We start from the raw sequence: 24,701 nt of genomic DNA, 5'->3' as shown, positions 1-24,701 counted from the left end.
CAAAGCCTACCGAATGGACCCGAACACAGCTCTGCATATACAGTTGAAGTCAAAAGTTTACATACACTTAGGTTGGAGTCATTATAACTTGTTTTTCAACCACTCCACAAATTCTTGTTAACAAACTATAGTTTTGGCAAGTCGGTTAGGACATCTACTTTGTGCATGACACAAGTCATTTTTCCAACAATTGTTTACAGACAGATTATTTCACTTATAATTCACTGTATCACAATTCCAGTGGGTCAGAAGTTGACATACACTGAGTTGACTGTGCCTTTAAACAGCTTGGAAAATACCAGAAAATTATGTCACGGCTTTAGAAGTTTCTGATAGGCTAATTGACATCATTTGAGTCAATTGGAGGTGTACCTGTGGATGTATTTCAAGGCCTACCTTCAAACTCAGTGCCTCTTTGCTTGACATCATGGGAAAATCAAAAGAAATCAGCCAAGACCTCAGAAAAAAAATTGTAGACCTCCACAAGTCTGGTTCATCCTTGGGAGCAATTTCCAAACGCCTGAAGGTACCATGTTCATCTGTACAAACAATAGTACGCAAGTATAAACACCAAAAGTATCTATATCCACAGTAAAACGAGTCCTGTATCGACATAACCTGAAAGGCCGCTCAGCAAGGAAGAAGCCATTGCTCCAAAACCGGCATAAAAAAAGCCAGACTACGGTTTGCAACTGCACATGGGGACAAAGATCATACTTTTTGGAGAAATGTCTTCTGGTCTGATGAAACAAAAATAGAACGGTTTGGCCAGAATGACCATCGTTATGTTTGGAGGAAAAAGGGGGAGGCTTGCAAGCCGAAGAACACCATCCCAACCGTAAAGCACGGGGGTGGCAGCATCATGTTGTGGGGGTGCTTTGCTGCAGGAGGGACAGGTGCACTTCACAAAATAGATGGCATCATTAAGACGGAAAATTATGTGGATATATTGAAGCAACATCTCAAGACATCAGTCAGGAAGTTTAAGCTTTGTCGCAAATGGGTCTTCCAAATGGACAATGACCCCAAAATTCTTCCAAAGTTGTGGCAAAATGTCTTAAGTACAACATTCAAGGTATTGGAGTGGCCATCACAAAGCCCTGACCTCAATCCTGTAGAAGATTTGTGGGCAGAACTGAAAAAGCGTGTGCGAGCAAGGCCTACAAACCTGACTCGGTTACACCATCTCTGTTTGGAGGAATGGGAAAAAATTCACCCAACTTATTGTGGGAAGCTTGTGGAAGGCTACCCAAAACATTTGACCCAAGTTAAACCATTTAAAGGTAATGCTACCAAATACTAATTGAGTGTATGTAAACTTCTGACCCACTGGGAATGTGATGAAAGAATTAAAAGCTGAAATAAATCCTTCTCTCTATTATTCTGGCATTTCACATTCTGAAAATAAAGTGGTGATCCTAACTGACCTAAGACAGGGTATTTTTACTCGGATTAAGTGTCAGGAATTGTGAAAAACTGAGTTTAAATGTATTTGGCTAAGGTGTATGTAAAACTTCCGACTTCAACTGTACATTAGCATATTTATTTTACACTAATATGGGGAACTGATTGACTTATAGAAGGCCTAGCTAACATATAATGACCTATTCGTTAACAAGAAGAGCAACTTCTTGTCTACTTCCGGCGCCGACCGAGATGGCCGCCTCGCTTCGCGTTCCTTGGAAAATATGCAGTATTTTGTTTTTTTATGTGTTATTCCTTACATTGGTACCCCAGGTAATCTTAGGTTTCATTACATACAGTCGGGAGGAATTACTGAATATAAGAGCAACGTCAACTCACCATCGTTACAACCAGGAATATGACTTTCCCGAAACGGATCCAGTGTTTTGCCTTCCACCCAATACAATGGATCTGATCCCAGCCGGCGACCCTATGCGACGCCGTAAAAGGGGCAAACGTAGCGGTCTCCTGGTCAGGCTTCGGAGACGGGCACATCGCGCTCCACTCCCTAGCATACTACTCGCCAATGTCCAGTCTCTTGACAATAAGGTTGATGAAATCCGAGCAAGGGTAACATTCCAGAGAGACAGAGATTGTAACGTTCTCTGCTTCACGGAAACATGGCTAACTCCAGAGACGCTAACGGAGTCGGTGCAGCCAGCTGGTTTCTTCARGCATCGCGCCGACAGAAACATACATCTTTCTGGTAAGAAGAGGGGCGGGGGTGTATGCCTTATGATTAACGAGACGTGGTGTGATCATAACAACATACAGGAACTCAAGTCATTCTGTTCACCTGATCTAGAACTCCCTCACAATCAAATGTCGACCGCATTAGTCTACCAAGGAATTCTCTTTCGATTATAATCACAGCCGTATATATTCCCCCCCAAGCAGACACATCGATGGCCCTGAACGAACTTTATCTGACTCTTTGTAAACTGGAAACCACACACCCTGAGGCTGCATCCATCGTAGCTGGGGATTTTAACAAGGCTAATCTGAAAACAAAACCCCTAAATTCTATCAGCATATCGATTGTGCTACCAGGGCTGGTAAAACCTTGGATCAGTTGTATACTAACTTCCGCGACGCATATAAGGCCCTCCCCCGCCCTCCTTTCGGAAAAGCTGACCACGACTCCATTTGTTGCTTCCAGCCTACAAACAGAAACTACAACAACAGCTCCCTCGCTCAGGTCTGTTCAACGCTGGTCCGACCAATCTGATTCCACGCTTCAAGACTGCTTCGATCACGCGGGATTGGAATATGTTCCGCATTGCGTCCCAACCAACATTGACGAATATGCTGATTCGGTGAGCGAGTTCATTAGAAAGTTCATTGACGATGTCGTACCCACAGCACGATTAAAACATTCCCAAACCAGAAACCGTGGATTGACGGCAGCATTCGCGTGAAACTGAAAGCGCGAACCACTGCTTTTAACCAGGGCAAGGTGACCGGAAAGCTGACCGAATACAAACAGTGTAGCTATTCTCTCCGCAAGGCAATCAAACAAGCTAAGTCCCAGTACAGAGACAAAAGAGTCGCAATCAACAGCTCAGACACAAGAGGTATGTGGCAGGGTCTACAGTCAATCACGGATTACAAAGAAAAACCAGCCCCGTCGCGGACCAGGATGTCTTGCTCCCAGACAGGCTTAATAACTTTTTGCTCGCTTTGAGGACAATACAGTGCCACTGACACGGCCCGCTACCAAAACCTGCGGGCTCTCCTTCACTGCAGCCGAGGTGAGTAAAAAATTTAAACGTGTTAACCCTCGCAAGGCTGCAGGCCCAGACGGCATTCCCAGCCGCGTCCTCAGAGCATGCGCAGACCAGCTGGCTGGTGTGTTTACGGACATATTCAATCAATCCTTATCCCAGTCTGCTGTCCCACATGCTTCAAGAGGGCAACCATTGTTCCTGTTCACAAGAAAGCTAAGTAACTGAGCTAAACGACTACCGCCCCGTAGCACTCACTTCCGTCATCATGAAGTGCTTTGAGAGACCAGTCAAGGACCATATCACCTCCACCCTACCGGACACCCTAGACCCACTCCAATTTGCTTACCGACCCAATAGGTCCACAGACGACGCGCATCGCCACCACACTGCACACTGCCCTAACCCATCGGACAAGAGGAATACCTATGTGAGAATGCTGTTCATCGACTACAGCTCAGCATTTAACACCATAGTACCCTCCAAACTCGTCATCAAGCTCGAGACCCTGGTCTCAACCCCGCCCTGTGCAACTGGGTCCTGGACTTCCTGACGGCCGCCCCCAGGGGTGAGAGTAGGTAACAACATCTCCACCCCGCTGATCCTCAACACTGGGCCCCACAAGGGTGCGTTCTGAGCCCTCTTCCTGTACTCCCTGTTCACCCACGACTGCGTGGCCATGCACGCCTCCAACTCAAATCATCAAGTTTGCGGACGACACTACAGTGGTAGGCTTGATTACCAACAACGACGAGACGCCTACAGGGAGGAGGTGAGGGCCCTCGGAGGAGTTGGTGTCAGGAAAATAACCTCACACTCAACAAAACAAAGGAGATGATTGTGGACTTCAGGAAACAGCAGAGGGAGCACCCCCCTATCCACATCGACGGGACAGTAGTGAGAAGGTGGAAAGTTTTAAGTTCCTCGGTGGACACACATCACGGACAAACCGAATTGGTCCACCACACAAGACAGCGTTGTGAAAACGCAGCAGCGCCTCTTCAACCTCAGGAGAGCGGAAGAAATTCGGCTTGTCACCAAAAGCACTCAACAAACTTCTACAGATGCACAATCGAGAGCATCCTGTCGGGCTGTATCACCGCCTGGTACGGCAACTGCTCCGCCACAACCGTAAGGCTCTCCAGAGGGTAGTGAGGTCTGCACAACGCATCACCGGGGCACAACTACCTGCCCTCCAGGACACCTACACCACCCGATGTCACAGGAAGGCCATAAAGATCATCAAGGACAACAACCACCCGAGCCACTGCCTGTTCACCCCGCTATCATCCAGAAGGCGAGGAGGTCAGTACAGGTGCATCAAAGCAGGGACCGAGAGACTGAAAAACAGCTTCTATCTCAAGAGGCCATCAGACTTTAAACAGCCACCATAGAATATAGGTGCCCGCGCCAACATACTGGACTCAACTCCAGCCACTTAATAAGGAAATTGGATGGAAATATGAAAAATGTATCACTGAGCAACTATTAAACTATGCCACTTTATGTTTACATACCCTACATACTCATCTCATATGTATAGACTGTTACACTATACCATCTACTGCATCTTGCCTATGCCGTTCTGTACCATCCACTCATTCATATATCTTTTATGTACATATTCTTTATCCCTTTACACTTGTGTGTATAAAGTAGTAGTGTGGAATTGTTTAGTTAGATTACTTGTTGGTTATTACTGCATTGTCGGAACTAGAAGCAACAAGCATTTCGCTACACTCGCATTTAACATCTTCTAACCATGTGTATGTGACAAATAAATTGATTTGATTTGATTCATTATAGTACTCTTTATTGTGATTGTAAATGTGAATAAGATAAAAACAGCATAATCCAAAACAGAAACCAAGTGTGTAGCTCACAAACATGAAATATTAAGTCATCAACCAGAGAAAAATAACATACAGTACATTCGGAAAGAGTTCAAATCCCTTCAATTTTTCCACATTTCTTGACGTTCCAGCCTTATTCTAAATGTATTAAAATACTTTCCCCCCTCATCAATCTATCAACCAAATACCCTGTAAATGACAAAGCCAAACAGGTTTAGACATTTTTGCAAATGTATTAAAATAAAAACCAGAAATACCTTATTTACAAAGTATTCAGACCCTTTGCTAAGTCGCTCTGGATAAGAGCGTCTGCTAAATGACTTAAATGTAAATGTAAATGAAACTCGAAATATATCACAGGTACATCCTGTTTCCATTGATCGTCATTGAAGGTCGAGAACACAATGGCCTCCAATATTCTTAAATGGAAGAAATTTGACCACCAAGACTCGTCCTAGAGCTGGCCGCGCGGCCAAACTGAGATAATTGGGAGAGAAGCGGTGTCTGGTCGGAGGGTTACCAACCCAATGGTCACTCTGAACGAGCTCTAGAGTTCCTCTGTGGAGATGATGGGAACCTTCCAGAAGACAACCATCTCTGCAGCACTCCACAAACAGGCCTTTAAGTAGAGTGACCAGACGGATGCCACTCCTCAGTAAAAGGCACATGACAGCCGGCTTGGAGTTTGCCAAAAGGCACCTAAAGGACTCTCATACATGAGAAACAAGATTCTCTGGTCTGATGAAACCAAGATTGAACTATTTGGCCTGAATGCCAAGCATCACATCTGGAGGAAACCTGGCACCATCCCTATGGTGAAGCATGGTGGTGGCAGCCTCATGCTGTTGGGAAGTTTTCAGCGGCAGGGACAGGGAGACTAGTCAGGATCAAGGCAAAGATGAACGGAGCACGGTACAGAGAGATCCTTGATGAAAACCTGCTCCAGAGCGCTCAGGACCTCAGACTGGGGCGAAGGTTCACCTTCCAATAGGACAACAACCCTAAGTACACAGCCAAGACAACACAGATGTGGCTTCGGGACAAGTCTCTGAATGTCCTTGAGTGGCCCAGCCAGAGCCCGGACTTGAAACCGATCTAACATCTCTGGAGAGACCTGAAAATAGCTGTGTAGCGACGATCCCCATCCAACCTGATAGAGCTTGAGAGGATCTGCACAGAAGAAGCGCCCCAAATACAGGTGTGCCAAGCTTGTAGCATCATACCCAAGAAGACTCGAGAAGACTAGAGGGAGTCTGACCGCAATTGATTTGATTGTGCCGACTGGCTCAGACTTGCAGTGCTGTGTTAAAAGAAATACAGCGAGTAACAGACTAGCACAGTGTTGCTGAAGCTGCAACATAATTACAGCCATTTCTTTCAGAAAAGTTCATTTTTCTGACCAAATTTCTAATTTGTTTAGAAAAAAAACCATTCCCTCAACCCTTGCTCTCTTTATGTGACACATGTATGCTTCGCATGCACTTGACCAATAGGGCCTGACCTATAGCATATCATTTCACAAAAATAAATTGGTTATAACAAACTTAGAACACCATAACACATGACAGCAAAATGGATGCAGAGGACGTGATAAACTCTAAACGGGGGAATGTTTACTGGTTGCGCAGGAGGTAAAGGGGAAGTCAGATGTGTGGAATAAATTTGACTAATTACGGAAAATATTGGAGATTAAAAAAAAACTATGGATGGAGCAAGCTCTGCGTGCATATTAGGCCTATGTGTGTCAAACAGGCGCTGTTAGATTACAATATCATTTTTCTGACCTTCTGGAACAATGTAAACAACACAAAATACATTATAAGCGTACCAGAGAATCTGATGTAACGTTCAGTTTTTTTGTAAAGCCTTTATTACAGCAAAAACTAAAAATAGTTGCATTCATTCGTGAATGCAATTTCTGAAATGGAACGGTTTAGGCCTATTTATTGTTTACGCTATTTATTCAATGGTTGCTTTGTTATTTTAAAACTAAAACGCTTGATTGCATTTCACATCATGAATGACTCGTATGCTGTGTGATGACATTAACTAATGCATTTTTTATTGATACAGTATCCTATATAAGTATTGAAATACAGGCCTAAGTAAGTTATGGTATTAAGACTAAACAGAATGCACTCTCAGGCCTACAGCTCGATGGTGGTTATACAAGGCTACTATACTAAGCCTACTAATGATAACAACATTACTTATTATATTGATGATCATAATAATAACAGTAATAATAACAATAAGAAGGAGATCAAGAGAAAATGAGGGTTATTATTATTATTATAAATACAATCTCTGACAATTTGGAACAGTGTAAACAATACTACATAAATTATAAATAATACCAGAGGCTGGTCTAACAAAAAAAAGTGTAAAGTCTTTATTACAGCAGAGCAAAGATTAAAAACAGCAGAATATGTGAAATTGTTGCGTGAGTCTTGGTTCTCACAGAATCAGTAGGCTATCAACCAAACACTCAAACAGGCAACAGAAGCAGGATCTGTCTTATTTCTGTAGATATGGATATATATGGAATCCAGGCACATTTAACAGTTAGGCTATTGATTATACACCTAATTAAGTTGGGTTTCCGCTCTCCTCACTTTTCATAGACAGTTAAGGTAAGGGCTGTTTTCTCATCTCCTAACTCTGCTGCAGCCTCCGCAGCATTGTTCTAAACACCAATATGCTGGTTAACTTTGCTATTATGCACATAGCAACATGGTCTAGGAAAAGGCGTCAATTCAACAGCCACTGTTTCAGAACCGCGGACAGCGACCACTATCCAATGCAGGAGAAAGCGCATGTTATAAATATCATTTTTATTTGAGTTGCACCATTCTTACATAATATACATTTTCAGTAGCACATCTTATTAACCTCTATGGGATCGCCCCCCACCCCCACGGGACAGTAGAGCTAACGTGCGCTCATGTGATTAGCATGACGTTTTAAGTAACAAGAACATTTCTCAGGACATAGATGTATCTGATATGGGCAGAAATCTTAAATTCTTGTTAATCTGCACTGCCAATTTACAGTAGCTATTACAGTGAAAGAATACCATGCTATTGTTTGAGGAGAGTGCATAGTTATGAACTTGAACATCTACTAATAAACCAATTAGGCACATTTGGGCAGTCTTGATACAACATTTTGAACAGAAATACAATGGTTCATTGTATCAAGTCTAAAACTTTGCACATACACTGCTGCCATCTAATGGCCAAAATCTTAATTGTGCATAAGCTGGAATAATAGTGTGGCGTTTCTCTGGCATTTCAAAGATGGTACAAAAAAAATACAAAAGAAACAGTTGGTTTTTTTCTTTGTATTATCTTTTACCAGATCTAATGTGTTATATTCTCCTACAATAATTTCACAATTCCACAAACTTCAAAGTGTTTCCTTTCAAATGGTATCAAGAACATGCATATCCTTGCTTCAGTTCCTGAGCTACAGGCAGTTAGATTTGGGTATGTCATTTTAGGTGAAAATTGAAGAGAAAAAAAAGGTCAGATCCTTAAGAGGACTGAGCCACCACAATGGCCTTCACAATGGATCAGTCCACTCAGAAAGGCGCAAATCAGACAGGTGTCTTGTACACCATGATTATTATTACTATTATTATTTTGCTACTGCTCGACTAAAGAAATCTCGGACGACCAACAGCCTATTGACCAAACAATCGACCAGTCGACTAAAAATGGGGTCCGCCCTAATGTATAGTCACATGTATTTACCGCATCTTACCTGGATATGGTCGCATCAGATTTACCCTCAGAGGGGAATGTCTCGTCTCCCACAAAGACATATGGCCCCGGGTTTCTGAATCCCCGGCAAGCATTCTGGCCTTGGTAGCGGTAGCTGGCCTGCAATGAGTAGGGAACCGGAGTTGCTTTGTGAGAAGATTCCCGCATCTCCCTTCCAACCATATGAGCCCACGTCGATCATGGTGAAGCAGTACTTTGCATCGCAGACTGCCATTAGGATCAATGAGAAAAAAGCCCTTGTAGTTGTAGTACTCGCTGCCTGAGTTTGCCGGAGCTTGGACCCAAATGTCTTCCGTCGACAGCTCCTGCACAAAATTGATAATTCCAACGCCGCTGAAGCAAGTTGTCAAATCTGGTAACAGACATCCGAAAGCACTGAAAATGTCTCTTACAGTGTTCAGTGGATGAACTTCTTGCCATTTTCTCAGTCTTTCTTTTTATCCTCCTGAGTAGTAAGAGCAGTTTAAACTCTTGCTGTTCAAGCTCTAGCAATTGCAATTCATGAGAGTCATGTTGGCTACTGCTTCTGTGGCAAAAAAAATTGCATTGAAAAGCATAGAACACCAGACTAGCCAGACATTCAGCTAGCTAATATTTGTAAACACAAAAGGCATATAACACCGGATCAGAAAGTTCAAATGTAGTCAGTAGCTACGAGGCTTGGGCTGTCACGACCTGACCATAGAGAGCCCTCGGGGTTCTCTATGGTGTAATAGGTCAGAGCGTGACTAGGGGGGTTTTCTAGTTATTATAGTTCTATGTTGGTGTGTGAGTATGGTTCCCAATTGGAGGCAGCTGAAGTACTGAATATGGGGATCATACTTAGTGTGTCCCTTTTCCCACCTGCGTTGTGGGATATTGTTTTGTTTAGTGCCTATGTGCGCTACGTACTGTACGTTCATATATCTTTGTTGTTTTTTTGGAAGTTTCACTAGTAATAAAATGTGGAACTCTACTCAGGCTGCGCCTTGGTCCACTTATTTATTCAACGAACGTGACATGGGCAATATACAGTTTATACCATATACTGGGGTATTTAAAAATAACGGTAAGATTTTCAATACCATTTAAAAAATATATATATAATATTATTATTTTGTTTTTTTCCCCGTGCTACGTCACTGCTTATAACTAACTATAAGTTAAGTATAACTATAAGAAACCTAAGATGTGTCAAATAAATGATATCCTGCTCAGTGCTCCAGCTATGCATTTGGTTTACTAACTTTCTAGCTAAGTGGCTAAATGTCAAGATCAAGCTTCTTGGTTACAGCAGAGACATTCAATCCCCTCCTGGATGAAGATCCCTGTTGCCTAAATCGTTTTGTGCATCTCCCAAAAAATGTACAGTGCCCCTTGTGTGCACTTCCGGTTATACCGTATACTCCGGTATGGTACAGAAACGGTATGACGGTTATGAACATCAGGATACAGCACATCCCTACTAGCTAGAGTCAAAGGGAGCCACGGACCCTCTTGCTTGGTAAACTGCTCTGGCTCTCCAAGCCCCATAGTGCATATACACTACCCAAGGTGGACTTCCTCTCTATGTGGAACGCAACGTCTATGTGGACAAAAGTGCGTGCTGCCCATAAAAAAACCTGCCTCCGCCCCCTTGCACATGCATGCACGTCCATCAACGGAGTGAAGCTTGTAGCCACCTTAAGGCTTTGGAGTACAGACCACATCAGGCCAGAGCCTCCTTCAGCCCAAAGGACCCAACACACGACACAGCCAAGCCACAGCACACCCCAGCCATGCACTACCAAACCTCAATACCAGGGGGCAGCAAACACCACACACAGCACAGAGAGGAAGCTACTACACACACACACACACAACTAGCAAATCCAAGTCCCCGTAACCACAGATCTAGGATCCGATTAACTCACCCAAAATCCTAACCATTAGGAGGATGAAAACATAATCTGACCCAGTATCAGTGACCCGGGCGACGGGCCATTAAGCAAAAGGTCACTGGTTCAAATCCCTGACATGGCAAGGTGGATAAATCTGCCGTTCTGCACTTTCAGGGCAAGGCAGTTAACCCAGACCAAGAACTGCTCCCTGGGCACTGACGACGTGAACGTCGATTAAGGTAGCCCCCCGCACCTCTGATTCAGAGGGGTTGGGTTAAATGTGGAAGACACATTTCGGTGGAATGCATTCAGTTGTGCAACTGACTAGGTATTCCCTTTCCTTTCCCAGTTGTTAGGGCTTAGCAGTTCCCTACAGGGCAGGATAGGGCTGAAGGCCTAATGTGAACCTCCCTTTCTCTTTCGCTGGAACATGGTGGTTCAGGCTTTAGGAAGCAACTGTAGAAGGATTCACCTGCTGTAAACATGGGCTGTAGGCTATTCCCACTCTCCACCCTTCGGGAGAAGTAGTACACACTTGGGGAGAAGGGTGTAGAATCGGGGGGGGGTAATGGACCAATAATGTATATAAATCATTGGTGCTAGCACACACAGAATAGGATCAATGATATAGCCACATCGCTAATATTTATAAACTCTAGCAGACTAACACACTGATCCCACTATGTGTGTTACCCCTCTAGCCATTTATTGATCCTTAATACAGATGATCCCATTGAGTTTAAACATCTCTTTAACAAGAGTGATCGGTCATGTCATAATCTAACTAGCCTGGAAACAAAACCTACACTGCAACATGGATTACAACCTGTAACACACGTTGCTGTGTTCTCCAATAGCTGGGACTGTGCGATTGTAGGGAACTCACCAGGGTTGTGTATGCGGTCAAGCAGCTTGACCGAGCGGGCGCTGACCACTCCCCCGATGTGAACCAGGAAGCCGGGGGGAAAACAAGTCAACGTGAAGAAGGGGAACTCCTGAAAATACACAGGGTCAGAAAAAAGTCTGGTTAGGGGTCAAACCTGTCTCTGTGAATGCTGGTTACCATGGAAACAGTATAATTAACTTCTTATGGCTGKAGGGGCAGTATTGAGTAGCTTGGATGAAAGGTGCACAGAGGTTCCCATTGTAAACTGCCTGCTCCTCAGTCCCAGTTGCTAATATATCCATATTATTATTCGTATTGGATAGAAGACACTCTGAAGTTTCTAAAACGGTTTGAATGATGTCTGTGAGTATAACATAACTCATATGGCAGGCAAAAACCTGAGAAGAAATCCAAACAGGAAGTGGGAATTCTGAGGTTGGTCGATTTTCAACACAGCCCCTATTGAACACAGTGGGATATTGATGAGTTTGCACTTCCTACAGCTTCCACTAGATGTCAACAGTCTGTAGAACCTTGTCTGATGCCTCTACTGTGAAGTGGGGCCAAAGGAGACAGGAAATAGTCAGGTCTACCATGACCTGGCCATGCTCTGACCGAGCTCCCTCTCACTGAGAGGGAGCTCTGTTCCATCGCACATCTGAAGTCAATGTAATTCTCCGGTTGGAACTTTTTTGAAGATTTATGTTAAAAACATCCTAAAGATTGATTCAATACATTGTTTGACATGTTTCTACTGACTGTTACGGAACTTTTTGACATTTTGTCTGCTTTTAGTGAACGCGCTTCCTGACTTTGGAATTTTTTACCAAACACGCTAACAAAAATAGCTATTTGGACATAAATGATGGACATTACCGAACAAAACGAACATTTCTTGTGGAAGTGGGAGTCCTGGGAGTGCATTCCGACGAAGATCAGCAAAGGTAAGTGAAGATTTATAATGCTTTTTATGAGTTTTGTTGACTGCACAATATGGCTTCCTTTTGTGGCTGAACCCTGTCCTCAGATTATTGAATATTGTGCTTTTGCCGTAAAGCTTTTTGAAATCTGACACAGCGGTTGCATAAAGAACAAGTGTATCTTTAATTCTATGTAAAACATGTATCTTTCATCAAAGTTTATGATGAGTATTTATGTTATTTGACGTGGCTCTTTGCAATTTCTCCGGATATTTTGGAGGCATTTCTGAACATGGCGCCAATGTAAACTGAGGTTTTTGGATATAAATATGAACTTAATCGAACAAAACATATATGTATTGTGTAACATGAAGTCCTATGAGTGTCATCTGATGAAGATCATCAAAGGTTAGTGATTAATTTAATCTCTATTTCTGCTTTTTGTGACTCCTGTCTTTGGCTGAAAAAATGACTGTTTGTCTGTGATTTTGCGGTGACCTAACATAATCGTTTGTGGTGCTTTTGCTGTAAAGCCTATTTGAAATCGAACACTAACAACAAGATTACCTTTAAAATGGTATAAGATACATGTATGTTTGAGGAATTTTAATTATGAGATTTCTGTAGATTGAATTTGGCGCCCTGCACTTTCACTGGCTTTTGTCATATCATCCCGTTAACGGGATTGCAGCCATAAGATGTTAAGGATTGCGCGCTCAACCCTATCCTCATCATACAAAAAGATGCAGGGTTGTAAGGGCATAAGACAGAAGATAAAAACCCACACTGACTGAAAGTAGTATTAACATATGTCATTAATTTAGTAGCAGCAGCAGAGTAATCTGCTAAATGAGTTAGTGTTGGTTCATCTCTTCTACCTCAGATACACAACTAGACAGATGACAGGCAGACAGAGTATACAACAGGCCTCAAGTCAAGGTCTGGAGGTCTGCTGGTTGGCTTTTTGTCCCTGCTAGTTAGTTCAGTTAATTGATTATCACCGAGGTCTGAATCAGTCCCTGATTAGAAGGGGAAGGATGAAAACCAACAGTACAGAACTCGAGGTCTGGATTTGAATAACCCTGATATACCGTTTATACAATAACAGCATACCAGTAATACAATGCAGAGTTTAATTGAAAATGTCATTGTTTGACAGAGTCAGCCTCCTGCTGTGACGGTCAATAGTCAACCCAGGTGTGAAAAGTGTGATCCAGGACAGGTGTCATTTAGATGAGGGGGTAGTGAGTGGGACGGCATCTCCCCATGCAGAGTGAGGCTGTGTGTTTCAGCCATGCCAATGTTATGCATACGAACTGCTACAGCATACTGGTCTCGACCAGCAATTTCCTAACCTGAGTGATTGTGATATCGCCATGGTAACGGAGTGGAGCGTGCTTGTTACCATCGATCAGGGGACTAAGGCTGCATCTCAACTATCTACCTTTCTTCTCTCCTCTATCTGCACTGGTGACAAATGACAGAACTGGACAGGTAAAAGCATACTGCTAGCAGGTATCCTCCATGTTGCTTCTTCCTGTCCTGTGTTACCAGATCAGTGCAGATGGAGAAGATGAAGTCACTGTAGAATTTTGAGAAACAGCCCAACTCAAGAGTAGAACCCCTGAGCAGAACCCAGACAGGTAAGACAGGTTTGATAGAAGCATCCACAACAGTGAGTGTGTGTTAAAGAGAGACATACCCTGGTGTTTACAAATATACCAGAGGATGAGGCTCCCTGAGAGGACGGAGTGGTCAAGAGGATGGAGAAAGGGAACATTATTCACTCTTACATAATCATACTTCACTCTCACACACACTTCACAATTACCCTTTCACACAGCACAATGCCGTACGGTGTGTGCGGTGTGTGTGTGTGCGTACCCTCTGCTCCAATGCTGATTGGGCCTGCTGTCTGAGGAGGGTCTTCAGAGGCCCTGCCTCTTTCCCAACGCTGATCCCACTCCCCATCCCTGATAGGATTAGAGATTAACACTTCACCAATCACAACGCTTCATTACAGACAGCAGGCATTCCTCAAAAACCATAGGAAGTAAGTAAGTACCCTTGCCAGGCCTTGGCTTGTGTGAGCCGGAACGCCTCGACAACCATGCAAATCCCATATTAATCGTATCCCTTAGACTACTCGGCTAATATCTATCCTGAACAAAAATATGAACGCAACATGCTAAGTGTTGGTCCCATGTTTTATACGCTGAAATAAAAGATCCCAGAAATGTTCCATATGCACAAAAAGCTTATTTCTCTCAAATTTTGTGCACACGTGTACATTCCTGTTAGTGAGCATTTCTCCTTTGCCAAGATAATCCATCAACCTGACAGGTATGGCATATCAAGAAGCTGATTTAACAGCATGATCATTACACAGGTGCACCTCATGCTAGACAATAAAAGGTCACTACAATGTGCAGTTTTGTCAAACAATGCCACAAGTTTTGAGGGAGTGTGCAATTGGCATGCTGACTGCAGGAAAGTCCAACAGAGCTGTTGCCTGAGAATTAAATGTTAATTTCTCTACCACAAGCCTCCAATGTTGTTTTAGAGAATTTGGCAGTACGTCTAACCGGCCTCACAACTGCAGACCACGTGTAACCACGCCATCCCAGGACCTCCACATTCTGCTTCTTCACCTGCGGGATCGTCTGAAACCAGCCACCCGGATAGCTGATGAAACTGTGGGATGGTGCAAACGAAGAATTTCTGCACAAACTGTCAGAAACGGTCACAGGGAAGCTCATCTGTGTGCTCGTTGTCCTCACCAGGGTCTTGGCGTCATAACTGACTTCAGTGGGCAAATGCTCACCTATGGCCACTGGCACGCTGGAGAAGTGTGCTCTTCACGGATGAATCCCGGTTTCAACTGTATCAGACAGCGTGTATTGCGTTGTGTGGCCGAGCATTTTGCTGATGTCAATGTGAACAGAGTGCCCCATGGTGGCGGTGGAGTTATGGTATGGGCAGGTATAAGCTACGGACAACGAACACAATTGAATTTTATCGATGTCAATTTGAATGCAGAGACACCGTGATAAGATCCGGAGGCCCATTGTTGTGCCATTCATCCACCGTCATCACCTCGTTTCAGCATGATAATGCACGCCCCATGTCACAAGGATCTGTACACAATTTCTGGAAGCTGAAAATGTCCCAGTTCTTCCATGGCCTGCATACTCACGAGACATGTCACCCATCCATTGAGCATGTTTGGGATGCTAACACCAGATACGGACAGGTTCTCATCCACTCCCCAATTAAAAAATATATATAAGGTATCTATATTCCCAGTCATGTGAAATCCATAGATTAGGGCCTAATTTATATATTTCAATTGACTGATTCCCTTATATGAACTGTAACTCAGTAAAATCTTTGAAATTGTTGCATTTATATTTTTGTTCAGTGTACATTGTAATTACCACATCTTTGTTAATGACAACATTCCCATAGCACATAGATGATTTATTATCCCCTCTGTACACTACTCTACCTGCCACTGGCCTGGGAGGCTGCAGACTATGCCACCTTATAGACTCATAAAACAGGGGTGGGGATCTGGACATGCCTTAAACCACACATTGAGGTGGAAAAATGGGCAGGGGAAAGGTGGTCACTCCAAGGCAGTCAGTATGAGGCCCAGATACCAGCAGGGATGGACAGTTTACCCAAGGTTAAGTGGGGTAAGGTCAAGTAGGGCTAAGGTGGTTTGGAAAACGTGTGCAAATATAGTGCTTTCGGAAAGTATTAAGACCCCTTGACTTTTTCCACATTGTTACGTTACAGACTTATTCTATAATTTTTTTACCCTCATCAATCTATACACACTACCCCCTAATGACAAAGCAAAAACAGGTGTTTAGAAATGTTTGCAAATGTATTAAAAAAAAACATTTATACTGATATTACATTTACATAAGTATTCAGATACCAGAATAAATGATCTAGTGATTCTGTCTCTTCACAGCAAAATCTACAGAGCTGAGATTGTTGTATGCCCCATATATATATATATATATATATATATATATATAGAGAGAGAGAGAGATTTTGCTGTGAATTCCTTGCTGAGTGGCCTTTCAGGTTATGTCGATATAGGACTCGCTTTACTGTGGATATAGATACTTTTGTACCTGTTTCCTCCAGCATCTTCACAAGGTCCTTTGCTGTTGTTCTAGTATTGATTTGCACTTTTTGCACCAAAGTACCCTTCATCTCTAGGAGACAACACGTCTCCTTCCTGAGCGGTGTGTAGGCTGCGTGGTCCCATGGTGTTTATACTTGCGTACTATTGTTTGTACAGATGAACGTGGTACCTTCAGGCATTTGGAAATTGCTCCCAAGGATGAACCAGACTTGTAGAGGTCTACATCCCATGATGTCAAGAAAAGAGGCACTGAGTTTGAAGGTAGGACTTGAAATACATCCACAGGTACACCTCAAATTGACTCAAATGATTACAGAAGCTTCTAAAGCCATGACATCCTTTTCTGGAATTTTCCAAGCTGTTTAAAGGTACAGTCAACTTGGTGTATGTAATATTCTGACCCACTGGAATTGTGATACAGTGAAATAATCTGTCTGTAAACAATTGTTGGAAAAATTACTTGTGTCATGCACAAAGTAGATGTCCTAACCGACTTGTTAACAATACATTTGTGGAGTGGTTGAAAAACAAGTTTTAATGACTCCATCCTAAGTGTGTGTAAACTTCCGACTTCAACTCTACTTACTAATGGCACTGCCTACTCCAGATTTTTTAAATATATATATTTTGGGGGAATGATAAGTCAGACAAAATTAAACGTGCCTATTTATATAATGAATATGATTTTGGGGGGCTAAAAATATTAACGGTTTAAACCTCTCACTAAAAGCTTCACTCATACATAAATTATACTTAAACCCAAAATGGTTCTCCAGTAGATTATTAAGAAAGGCTCATCCATTGTTCTAAAATGGCCTTTTTTTCCTTAATACAGATTACAACTTGTCATTAACGACAAAATGAAATTTTGTTTTAAGTATAGCCATTCAACAGGCCATTCAACGCTGGTTACAATTTCTGTTTTATCCTCCAGAAAAGATAGAACAAATGTTATGGTTAAACTAAAATATACTGATTTAATTTAAAAAAAAATCTTTATGGATAAAAATAAATAAAGGTATTATGTTTATTAATGATGTTATGAATAGAGACGGAGGAGTTATGTCACATATGCAGCTATCGAAAATCTATGGGAATATCAGCTAAATCCAAATTTACAACCAGCTGATTGCAGCATTACCACAAAAATGGAGGAGGCAAGTGCCATATATTAAAGATACAAATTAGCGGAAAGGAATTGGCATAAATAGAAAAATATACCAGATTAATTTGAGGACGAAAATGTTGACAGCTGCACCATACAGGTTGCAAAATAAATGGGAAGATATTTTCGATGTACCGATTCCATGGCACATGGTTTATGCTGGTACAAAAAACAACAGTTGATTCAACACTTAGTTTTTCAATTTAAATGATTATGTCAAATTCTTGCCACCAACAGAATACTATATATATATGATAGTGATTCTGTCTAGATGCCACTGCTCCAAAACCGCAATAAAAAAAACAGACTACGGTTTGCAACTGCACATGGGGACAAAGATCGTACTTTTGGAGAAATGTCCTCTGGTCTGATGAAACAAAAARAGAACTGTTTGGCCATAATGACCATCGTTATGTTAGGAGGAAAAAGGGGGTGTCTTGCAAGCCGAAGAACAACTTCCCAACCGTGAAGCACGGGGGTGGCAGCATCATGTTGTGGGGGTGCTTTGCTGAAGGAGGGACTGGTGCACTTCATAAAATAGATGGCATCATGAAGATGGAAAATTGTGTGGATATATTGAAGAAACATCTCAAGACATCAGTCGGAAAGTTAAAGCTTGGTCACAAATGGGTCTTCCAAATGGACAATGAACCTAAGCATTCTTCCAAGTTGTGGCAAAATGGCTTAAGGACAACAAAGTCAAGGTATTGGAGTGGCCATCACAAAGCCCTGACCTCAATCCTATAGAAAAGTTGTGGGCAGAACTGAAAAAGAATGTGCGAGCAAGGAGGCCTACAACCCTGACTCAGTTACACCAGCTCTGTCGGGAGGAATGGGCCAAAATTCACCCAACTTATTGTGGGAACTTATGGAAGGCTACCTGAAACGTTTGACCCAAGTTAAACAATTTAAAGGCAATGCTATGAAATACTAATTAAGTGTATGTAAACTTCTGACCCACTGGGAATGTGATTTAAGAAACAAAAGTAATAAATCACAAATAAAGTGGTGATCCTAACTGACCTAAGACTGGACATTTTTACTGGGATTAAATGTCAGGAATTGTGAATGTATTTGGCTAAGGTGTATGTAAGCTTCCAACTTCATGAATAGACAAGTATTTACCTATTTTTGCTAACTTTCTATTGAAATTGATTTTGGTAAGTGAATTTATATTTTTTGAGATGTGAATACCAAGTATAGCTACTTGACCATCCGACCATTTTATTGGTAAACTACAAGGTAGTGTAAACACTGTTTTTTTTTACGATCCAATACGTAATATGGTACACTTGTCATAATTAGGTTTTAGTCCAGAGAGGCTAGAAAAGTCATCAAGATCTTCAATGAGACTGTGCAGGGATCAGCATACATTGACACTTTTGTTTTAATCCCCAGAATATCTAACCGTTAATGTTCTTGTTGGATCTAATTTTAATAGCTAGCATTTCAATGGCCATAATAAATAGATATGGAGACAACGGACAGCCTTGTTTTACTCCTCTTAAAAGCTCAATACTTTCTGAGAAGTAACCAATGTTTACTATTTTACATCTGGGGTTGCTGTACATAAATTTAACCCATTGTATAAGAGATTCACCAAAATTAAAGTAATCCAGGCATTTATATATAAATTCTAGTCGTACTTTATCAAACGCCTTTCCAAAATATGCTATGAAGACCAGGACTGGTATCCTTGATGTTTCAAAATGTTCAATTGTTTCAAGTAATTGTCATATAGTATCTCCAATATATAATGTAAAAAAAAAACTGTCTGATTAGGATGAACAATACCTGGTATAACCTTATTTATTTTATGTGCTATGCATTTCACCACAACACTGAAGTGTAAGAGGCCTCCAGATTTTTTAAATGGACTGTATCTTTATACTTACCACCAGGGTCCTGTTTTAGTAGTAATTCAATCAAACCTTCTTGTTGAGTACCTGACAGTCTCTAATTAAAACATGCTAATAATGGATCTTGGGTTCATCAAAAAAAGTATGATATACCTCTACTGGTATACCATCCAACCCTGGTGTTTTTCCAGAATGAAAATATTTTATTGCCTCAAAAAGTCCTCTTCTGTAGGACTTTTTGAAAGGCCTTCATACAGGTCTTTCTGTAAATTTGTTAATTCTACATTATTATTATTAGGAAATAAATCCTTACAGTTGACATCATTCAGTGGAAATGGAGGAGAATGAAAAGTAAACATATGCTTAAAATATTTTGCTTCATCTTTCAAAATATAATTTGGTGAATCATGATGACTCCATTTGTAATGAGTTTCTGTAAATTATTTTTGGTAGCATTTCTATGTTGAAGATCCAATAAAAAGTGTACATTTTTCACAATTTTCCATCCAATTCGCTTTATTTTTGTAATACATTACACTTGATCGTTCTTTAATAAGTACTTCCATGTCTTTTTGTTTTTCCTCTAACTTATTTTGTGCCTCTATAGTACAGTTTACATTACCATCTACCTGCGCTGTTACTTCCTCTATTTCCTTTATTAGTCTAATCTCTTTCGACTTAAATTGCTTTTGTTTTAATGAGTATTGTATTGAATGGCCTCTAAAAGTATATTTAAAAGTGTCCCATACAATAAGGGGATCTGCTGTACCTATGTTGAACAGAAAAAAGTTAATTATGAATTATTTTGCCTCAGTTAAGAACAAAATGTCAACCAATAGGCTTTGATTAAATTTACAATATCCCAGTCCACGTGAAAATTCTGTAAGAGTTATAAGGAGGTCAATTAGATGGTGGGCCGATCGTATTTGGTCTCCTATTAATACTTTTTAAAAACTTTTGATGCCAGCAAGAATGAGACTAGGAAGTAATTAAGACGGCTAGCTTGATTAAGCCTCCTCCATGTATACCTCACAAGGTCAGGGTTTTTCAGCCTCCATATACCCACTAGTTCTAATGTATCCATGATCTTCGTTATCTCCTTAAGTGCTTGAGTGTGATAGTTTGTAGTGCGATTTCCTTTACAATCCATTGAGGTACACTACCGTTCAAAAGTTTGGGGTCACTTAGAAATGTTCTTGTTTTTGAAATAAAAATGATTTTGTTTTGCCCATCAAATTGATCAGAAATACAGTGTAGACATTGTTAATGTTGTAAATGACTATTGTAGCTGGAAACGGCTGATATTTAATGGAATATCTACATAGGCGTAGAGGCCCATTATCAGCAACCATCACTCCTGTGTTCCAATGGCACGTTGTGTTAGCTAATCCAAGTTATCATTTTAAAAAGGCTAATTGATCATTAGAGAACCCTTTTGCAATTATGTTTGCACAGCTGAAAACTGTTGTTCTGATTAAAGAAGCAATAAAACTGGCCTTCTTTAGACTAGTTGAGTATCTGGAGCATCAGCATTTGTGTGTTCGATTACAGGCTCAAAATGGCCAGAAACAAAGAACTTTCTTCTGAAACTCGTCAGTCTATTCTTGTTCTGAGAAAGGAACGCTATTCCATGCAAGAAATTTCCAAGAAACTAATGATCTCGTACAACGCTGTGTACTACTCCCGTCACAGAACAGCTCAAACTGGCTCTAACCAGAAGAAAAAGAGTGGGAGGCCCCGGTGCACAACTGAGCAAGAGGACAAGTACATTAGTGTCTAGCTGGAGAAACAGACGCCTCACAAGTCCTCAACTGGCAGCTTCATTAAATAGTACCCGAAAAACACCCGTCTCAACGTCAACAGTGAAGAGGCGACTACGGGATGCTGGCCTTCTAGGCAGAGTTGCAAAGAAAAAGCCATCTCTCAGACTGCCCAATAAAAATAAAAGATTAAGATGGGCAAAAGAACACAGACACTGGACAGAGGAACAATGTCTACACTGTATTTCTGATCAAATTGATGTTATTTTAAAAATGCTTTTCTTTCAAAAACAAGAACATTTCTAAGTGACCCCAAACTTTGAACGGTAGTGTACTTAAAACCGTAATATAATCTCCCACCATAATAATAGATTCAGTCGTAGCTTGTGAGCTCAATAGATTATTATATTTTTTTTGAAAAAGTGTGAATCATCCTTATTTGGACCACATAGATTTATTAGCCAGATCTGTTTTTGGTCCAATTTAAAATAAAACACTTTAAAAAAAAGAATCCATCTTCCTTGAGGATCTGTTTGCACAGTTTGAACAATCGGATCAACATTTGTATTAATTAGTATAATCACCCATTTTGAGTTTCTTTGCCCATGACAAAAAATATATTTCTCACTCCAAGTCCTTTTTCCACCCAACCTCATCTCTCTTTGCTCCGTTCCATCTTGCCCTCAATCCTGACTAGTCTCTCGGCCCCTGCCGCTGAAAAACATCCCCAAAGCACGATGCTGCCACCACCATGCTTCACCGAAGGGATGGTGCCAGGTTTCCTCCAGACGTGACAATTGGCATTCAGGCCAAAGAGTTAAATCTTAGTTTCATCAGATCAGAGAATCTTGTTTCTCATGGTCTGAGAGTCCTTTAGTTGCCTTTTGGAAAACTCCAAGTGGGCTGTCAACTGCCTTTTACTGAGGAGTGGCTTCCGTCTGGCCACTCTACCATAAAGGCATGATTGGTGGAGTGCTACAGAGATGGGAGAACCTTCCAGAAGGACAACCATCTCCACAGAGAAACTCTGGAGCTCTGTCAGAGTGACCATCGGGATCTTGATCACCTCCCTGACCAATACCCTTCTCCCCCGATTGCTCAGTTTGGCCGGGCAGCCAGCTCTAGGAAGAGACTTGGTGGTTCCAAACTTCTTCCATTTAAGAATGATGGAGGCCACTGTGTTCTTGGGGACCTTCAATGCTGCAGAAACTTGTTGGTACCCTTCCCCAGAGCTGTGCCTCGACACAATCCTGTCACGTAGTTATACGGACAATTCCTTCAACCTCACGGATTGGTTTTTGCGCTGACATGCACTGTCAACTGTGGAACATAATATAGACAGGTGTGTGCCTTTCTAAATCATGTCTAATCAATTGAATTTACCACAGGTGGACTCCAATCAAGTTGTAGAAACATCAAGGATGATCAATGGAAACATGATGCACCTGAGCTCAATTTCAAGTCTCATAGCAAGGGTCTGAATACTTATGTAAATAAGGTATTTCTCTTTCTTTACAAACATTTTTTTTTAAACTGTTATTGCTTCGTCATTATGGGGTATTGTGTGTAGATTGATGATGCAAAACATTTATTTAATCAATTTTAAAATAAGGCAGTAACGTAACAAAAAAGGAAGGGGTCTGAATACTTTCCCAACGTACTGTAAACGGCTGTTATAGAGGTTTCTAAGGGGTGGTTATAGAGGTTTCTAAGGGGTGGTTATAGAGGTTTCTAAGGGGTGGTTATAGAGGTTTCTAAGGGGTGGTTATAGAGGTTTCTAAGGGGTGGTTATAGAGGTTTCTAAGGGGTGGTTATAGAGGTTTCTAAGGGGTGGTTATAGAGGATTCTAAGGGGTGGTTATAGAGGATTCTAAGGGGTGGTTATAGAGGATTCTAAGGGGTGGTTATAGAGGATTCTAAGGGGTGGTTATAGAGGGAGTTTGTAAAAGGTGTTTTAGACATTCACGACTTTTGCACTCTGTGCCCTACCCGAGACTATAATAAAAGGCTATTTAACTATTTAAGTGTAACAAGTGTTATACAGGATGTTGTTGGGCTTCGTGACTCCTGCAAGCTGTTATAGTGTTATGAAAAGAGTGTTGTCAGGACTGTTATAGAGCTTCATGACTCTCCTACCAAAGGCTGCCATCAGCTCTTCAATGAATGATACTCTTTCTCAACACATATCCCTCTGATTGGACAGAGGGGGGAGGGGGCAGGGTGTTGGCTTGGGGGGGCAGACACAAGGCTGCACAGGATTGGCCCGGAGCGAGGAAGGGGCTGGGAGTCGGAGGAGAGGGCAGGGGAACTGGGACAGAGGAAGATCTCAGGACGGGAGACAAACCTCTCTTGGGAGGAGGTCACTGTTTGGCAGAGAAAAAGGTGAGGAAAGCGAGAGAGAAAGGAGAGGAAGAGAAGAGAGCGACAGAGAGGCAGGTGGGGAGAGGAGAGGGGTGAGCCAGAAAACAAGAAGACATCAAGAAAAGCAGAGAAGGGACAGCGGAGGAAAGTCAGGAGATCTTAAACCTGACAGGAAAACATACGGAAGGAAAATACAAATCCTTTAGGAAGAAGGGAGTAGAGAAGAGAGGAAGGAAGGGGGGTTCCTAGGGTGTATTTCCACCAGTAGGGGGAACCATGTCCTGCCCTAGGGGGTGTGCGGGTTATTACGTGGTCAACACCAGAAATCTATGGTCCACAGTAGAGGTCAACCGACTTGCCTAGTTATTTAACTAGGCAAGTCAGTTAAGAACACATTCTTATTTTCAATGACGGCCTAGGAACGGTGGGTTAACTGCCTTGTTCAGAGGCAGAACGTCAGATTTTTACCTTGTCAGCTCGGGGATTCGTTTTTGCAACCTTACGATTACTAGTCCAACGCTCTAACCACCTGCCTTACATTGCCCTCCACGAGGAGCCTGCGTGGCAGGCTGACTACCTGTTACGCGAGGGCAGCAAGAAGCCAAGGTAAGGTGCTAGCTAGCATTAAACTAATCTTAGAAAAAACAATCAATCTTAACATAATCACTAGTTAACTACACATGGTTGATTATATTATTAGTTATCTAGCTTGTCCTGCATTGCATATAATCGATGCGGTGCCTGTTAATTTCTCATCGAATCACAGCCTACTTCGCCAAACGGGTGATGATTTAGCACTGTCGTTGCACCAAACCTAACCATAAACATCAATGCCTTTCTTTAAAATCAATAGACAATAATACATTTTTAAACATGCATATTTAAGTTAATATTGCCTGCTAAC

General features: G+C 41.8%; 1 protein-coding gene across 1 annotated transcript in view; it reads right to left on the bottom strand.

The window, feature by feature from the left end:
• The window catches only part of c2cd5 (C2 calcium dependent domain containing 5), a 68,872-nt gene that overhangs the window by 31,729 nt on the left and 12,442 nt on the right, over positions 1 to 24,701 (bottom strand). The window contains 2 exon segments of the mRNA XM_023985690.2: positions 11,572 to 11,680; positions 14,376 to 14,464. Of these exon segments, the coding sequence (XP_023841458.1) occupies positions 11,572 to 11,680; positions 14,376 to 14,464 (198 nt within the window).

This window comes from Salvelinus sp. IW2-2015, linkage group LG4q.1:29 (genome assembly GCF_002910315.2).
Source record: "Salvelinus sp. IW2-2015 linkage group LG4q.1:29, ASM291031v2, whole genome shotgun sequence".
In the NCBI taxonomy this organism is placed as follows: domain Eukaryota; kingdom Metazoa; phylum Chordata; class Actinopteri; order Salmoniformes; family Salmonidae; genus Salvelinus; species Salvelinus sp. IW2-2015.
The sequence above is the reverse complement of the archived record's forward strand: the minus strand, read 5'-3'. Positions and strand labels throughout refer to the sequence as shown.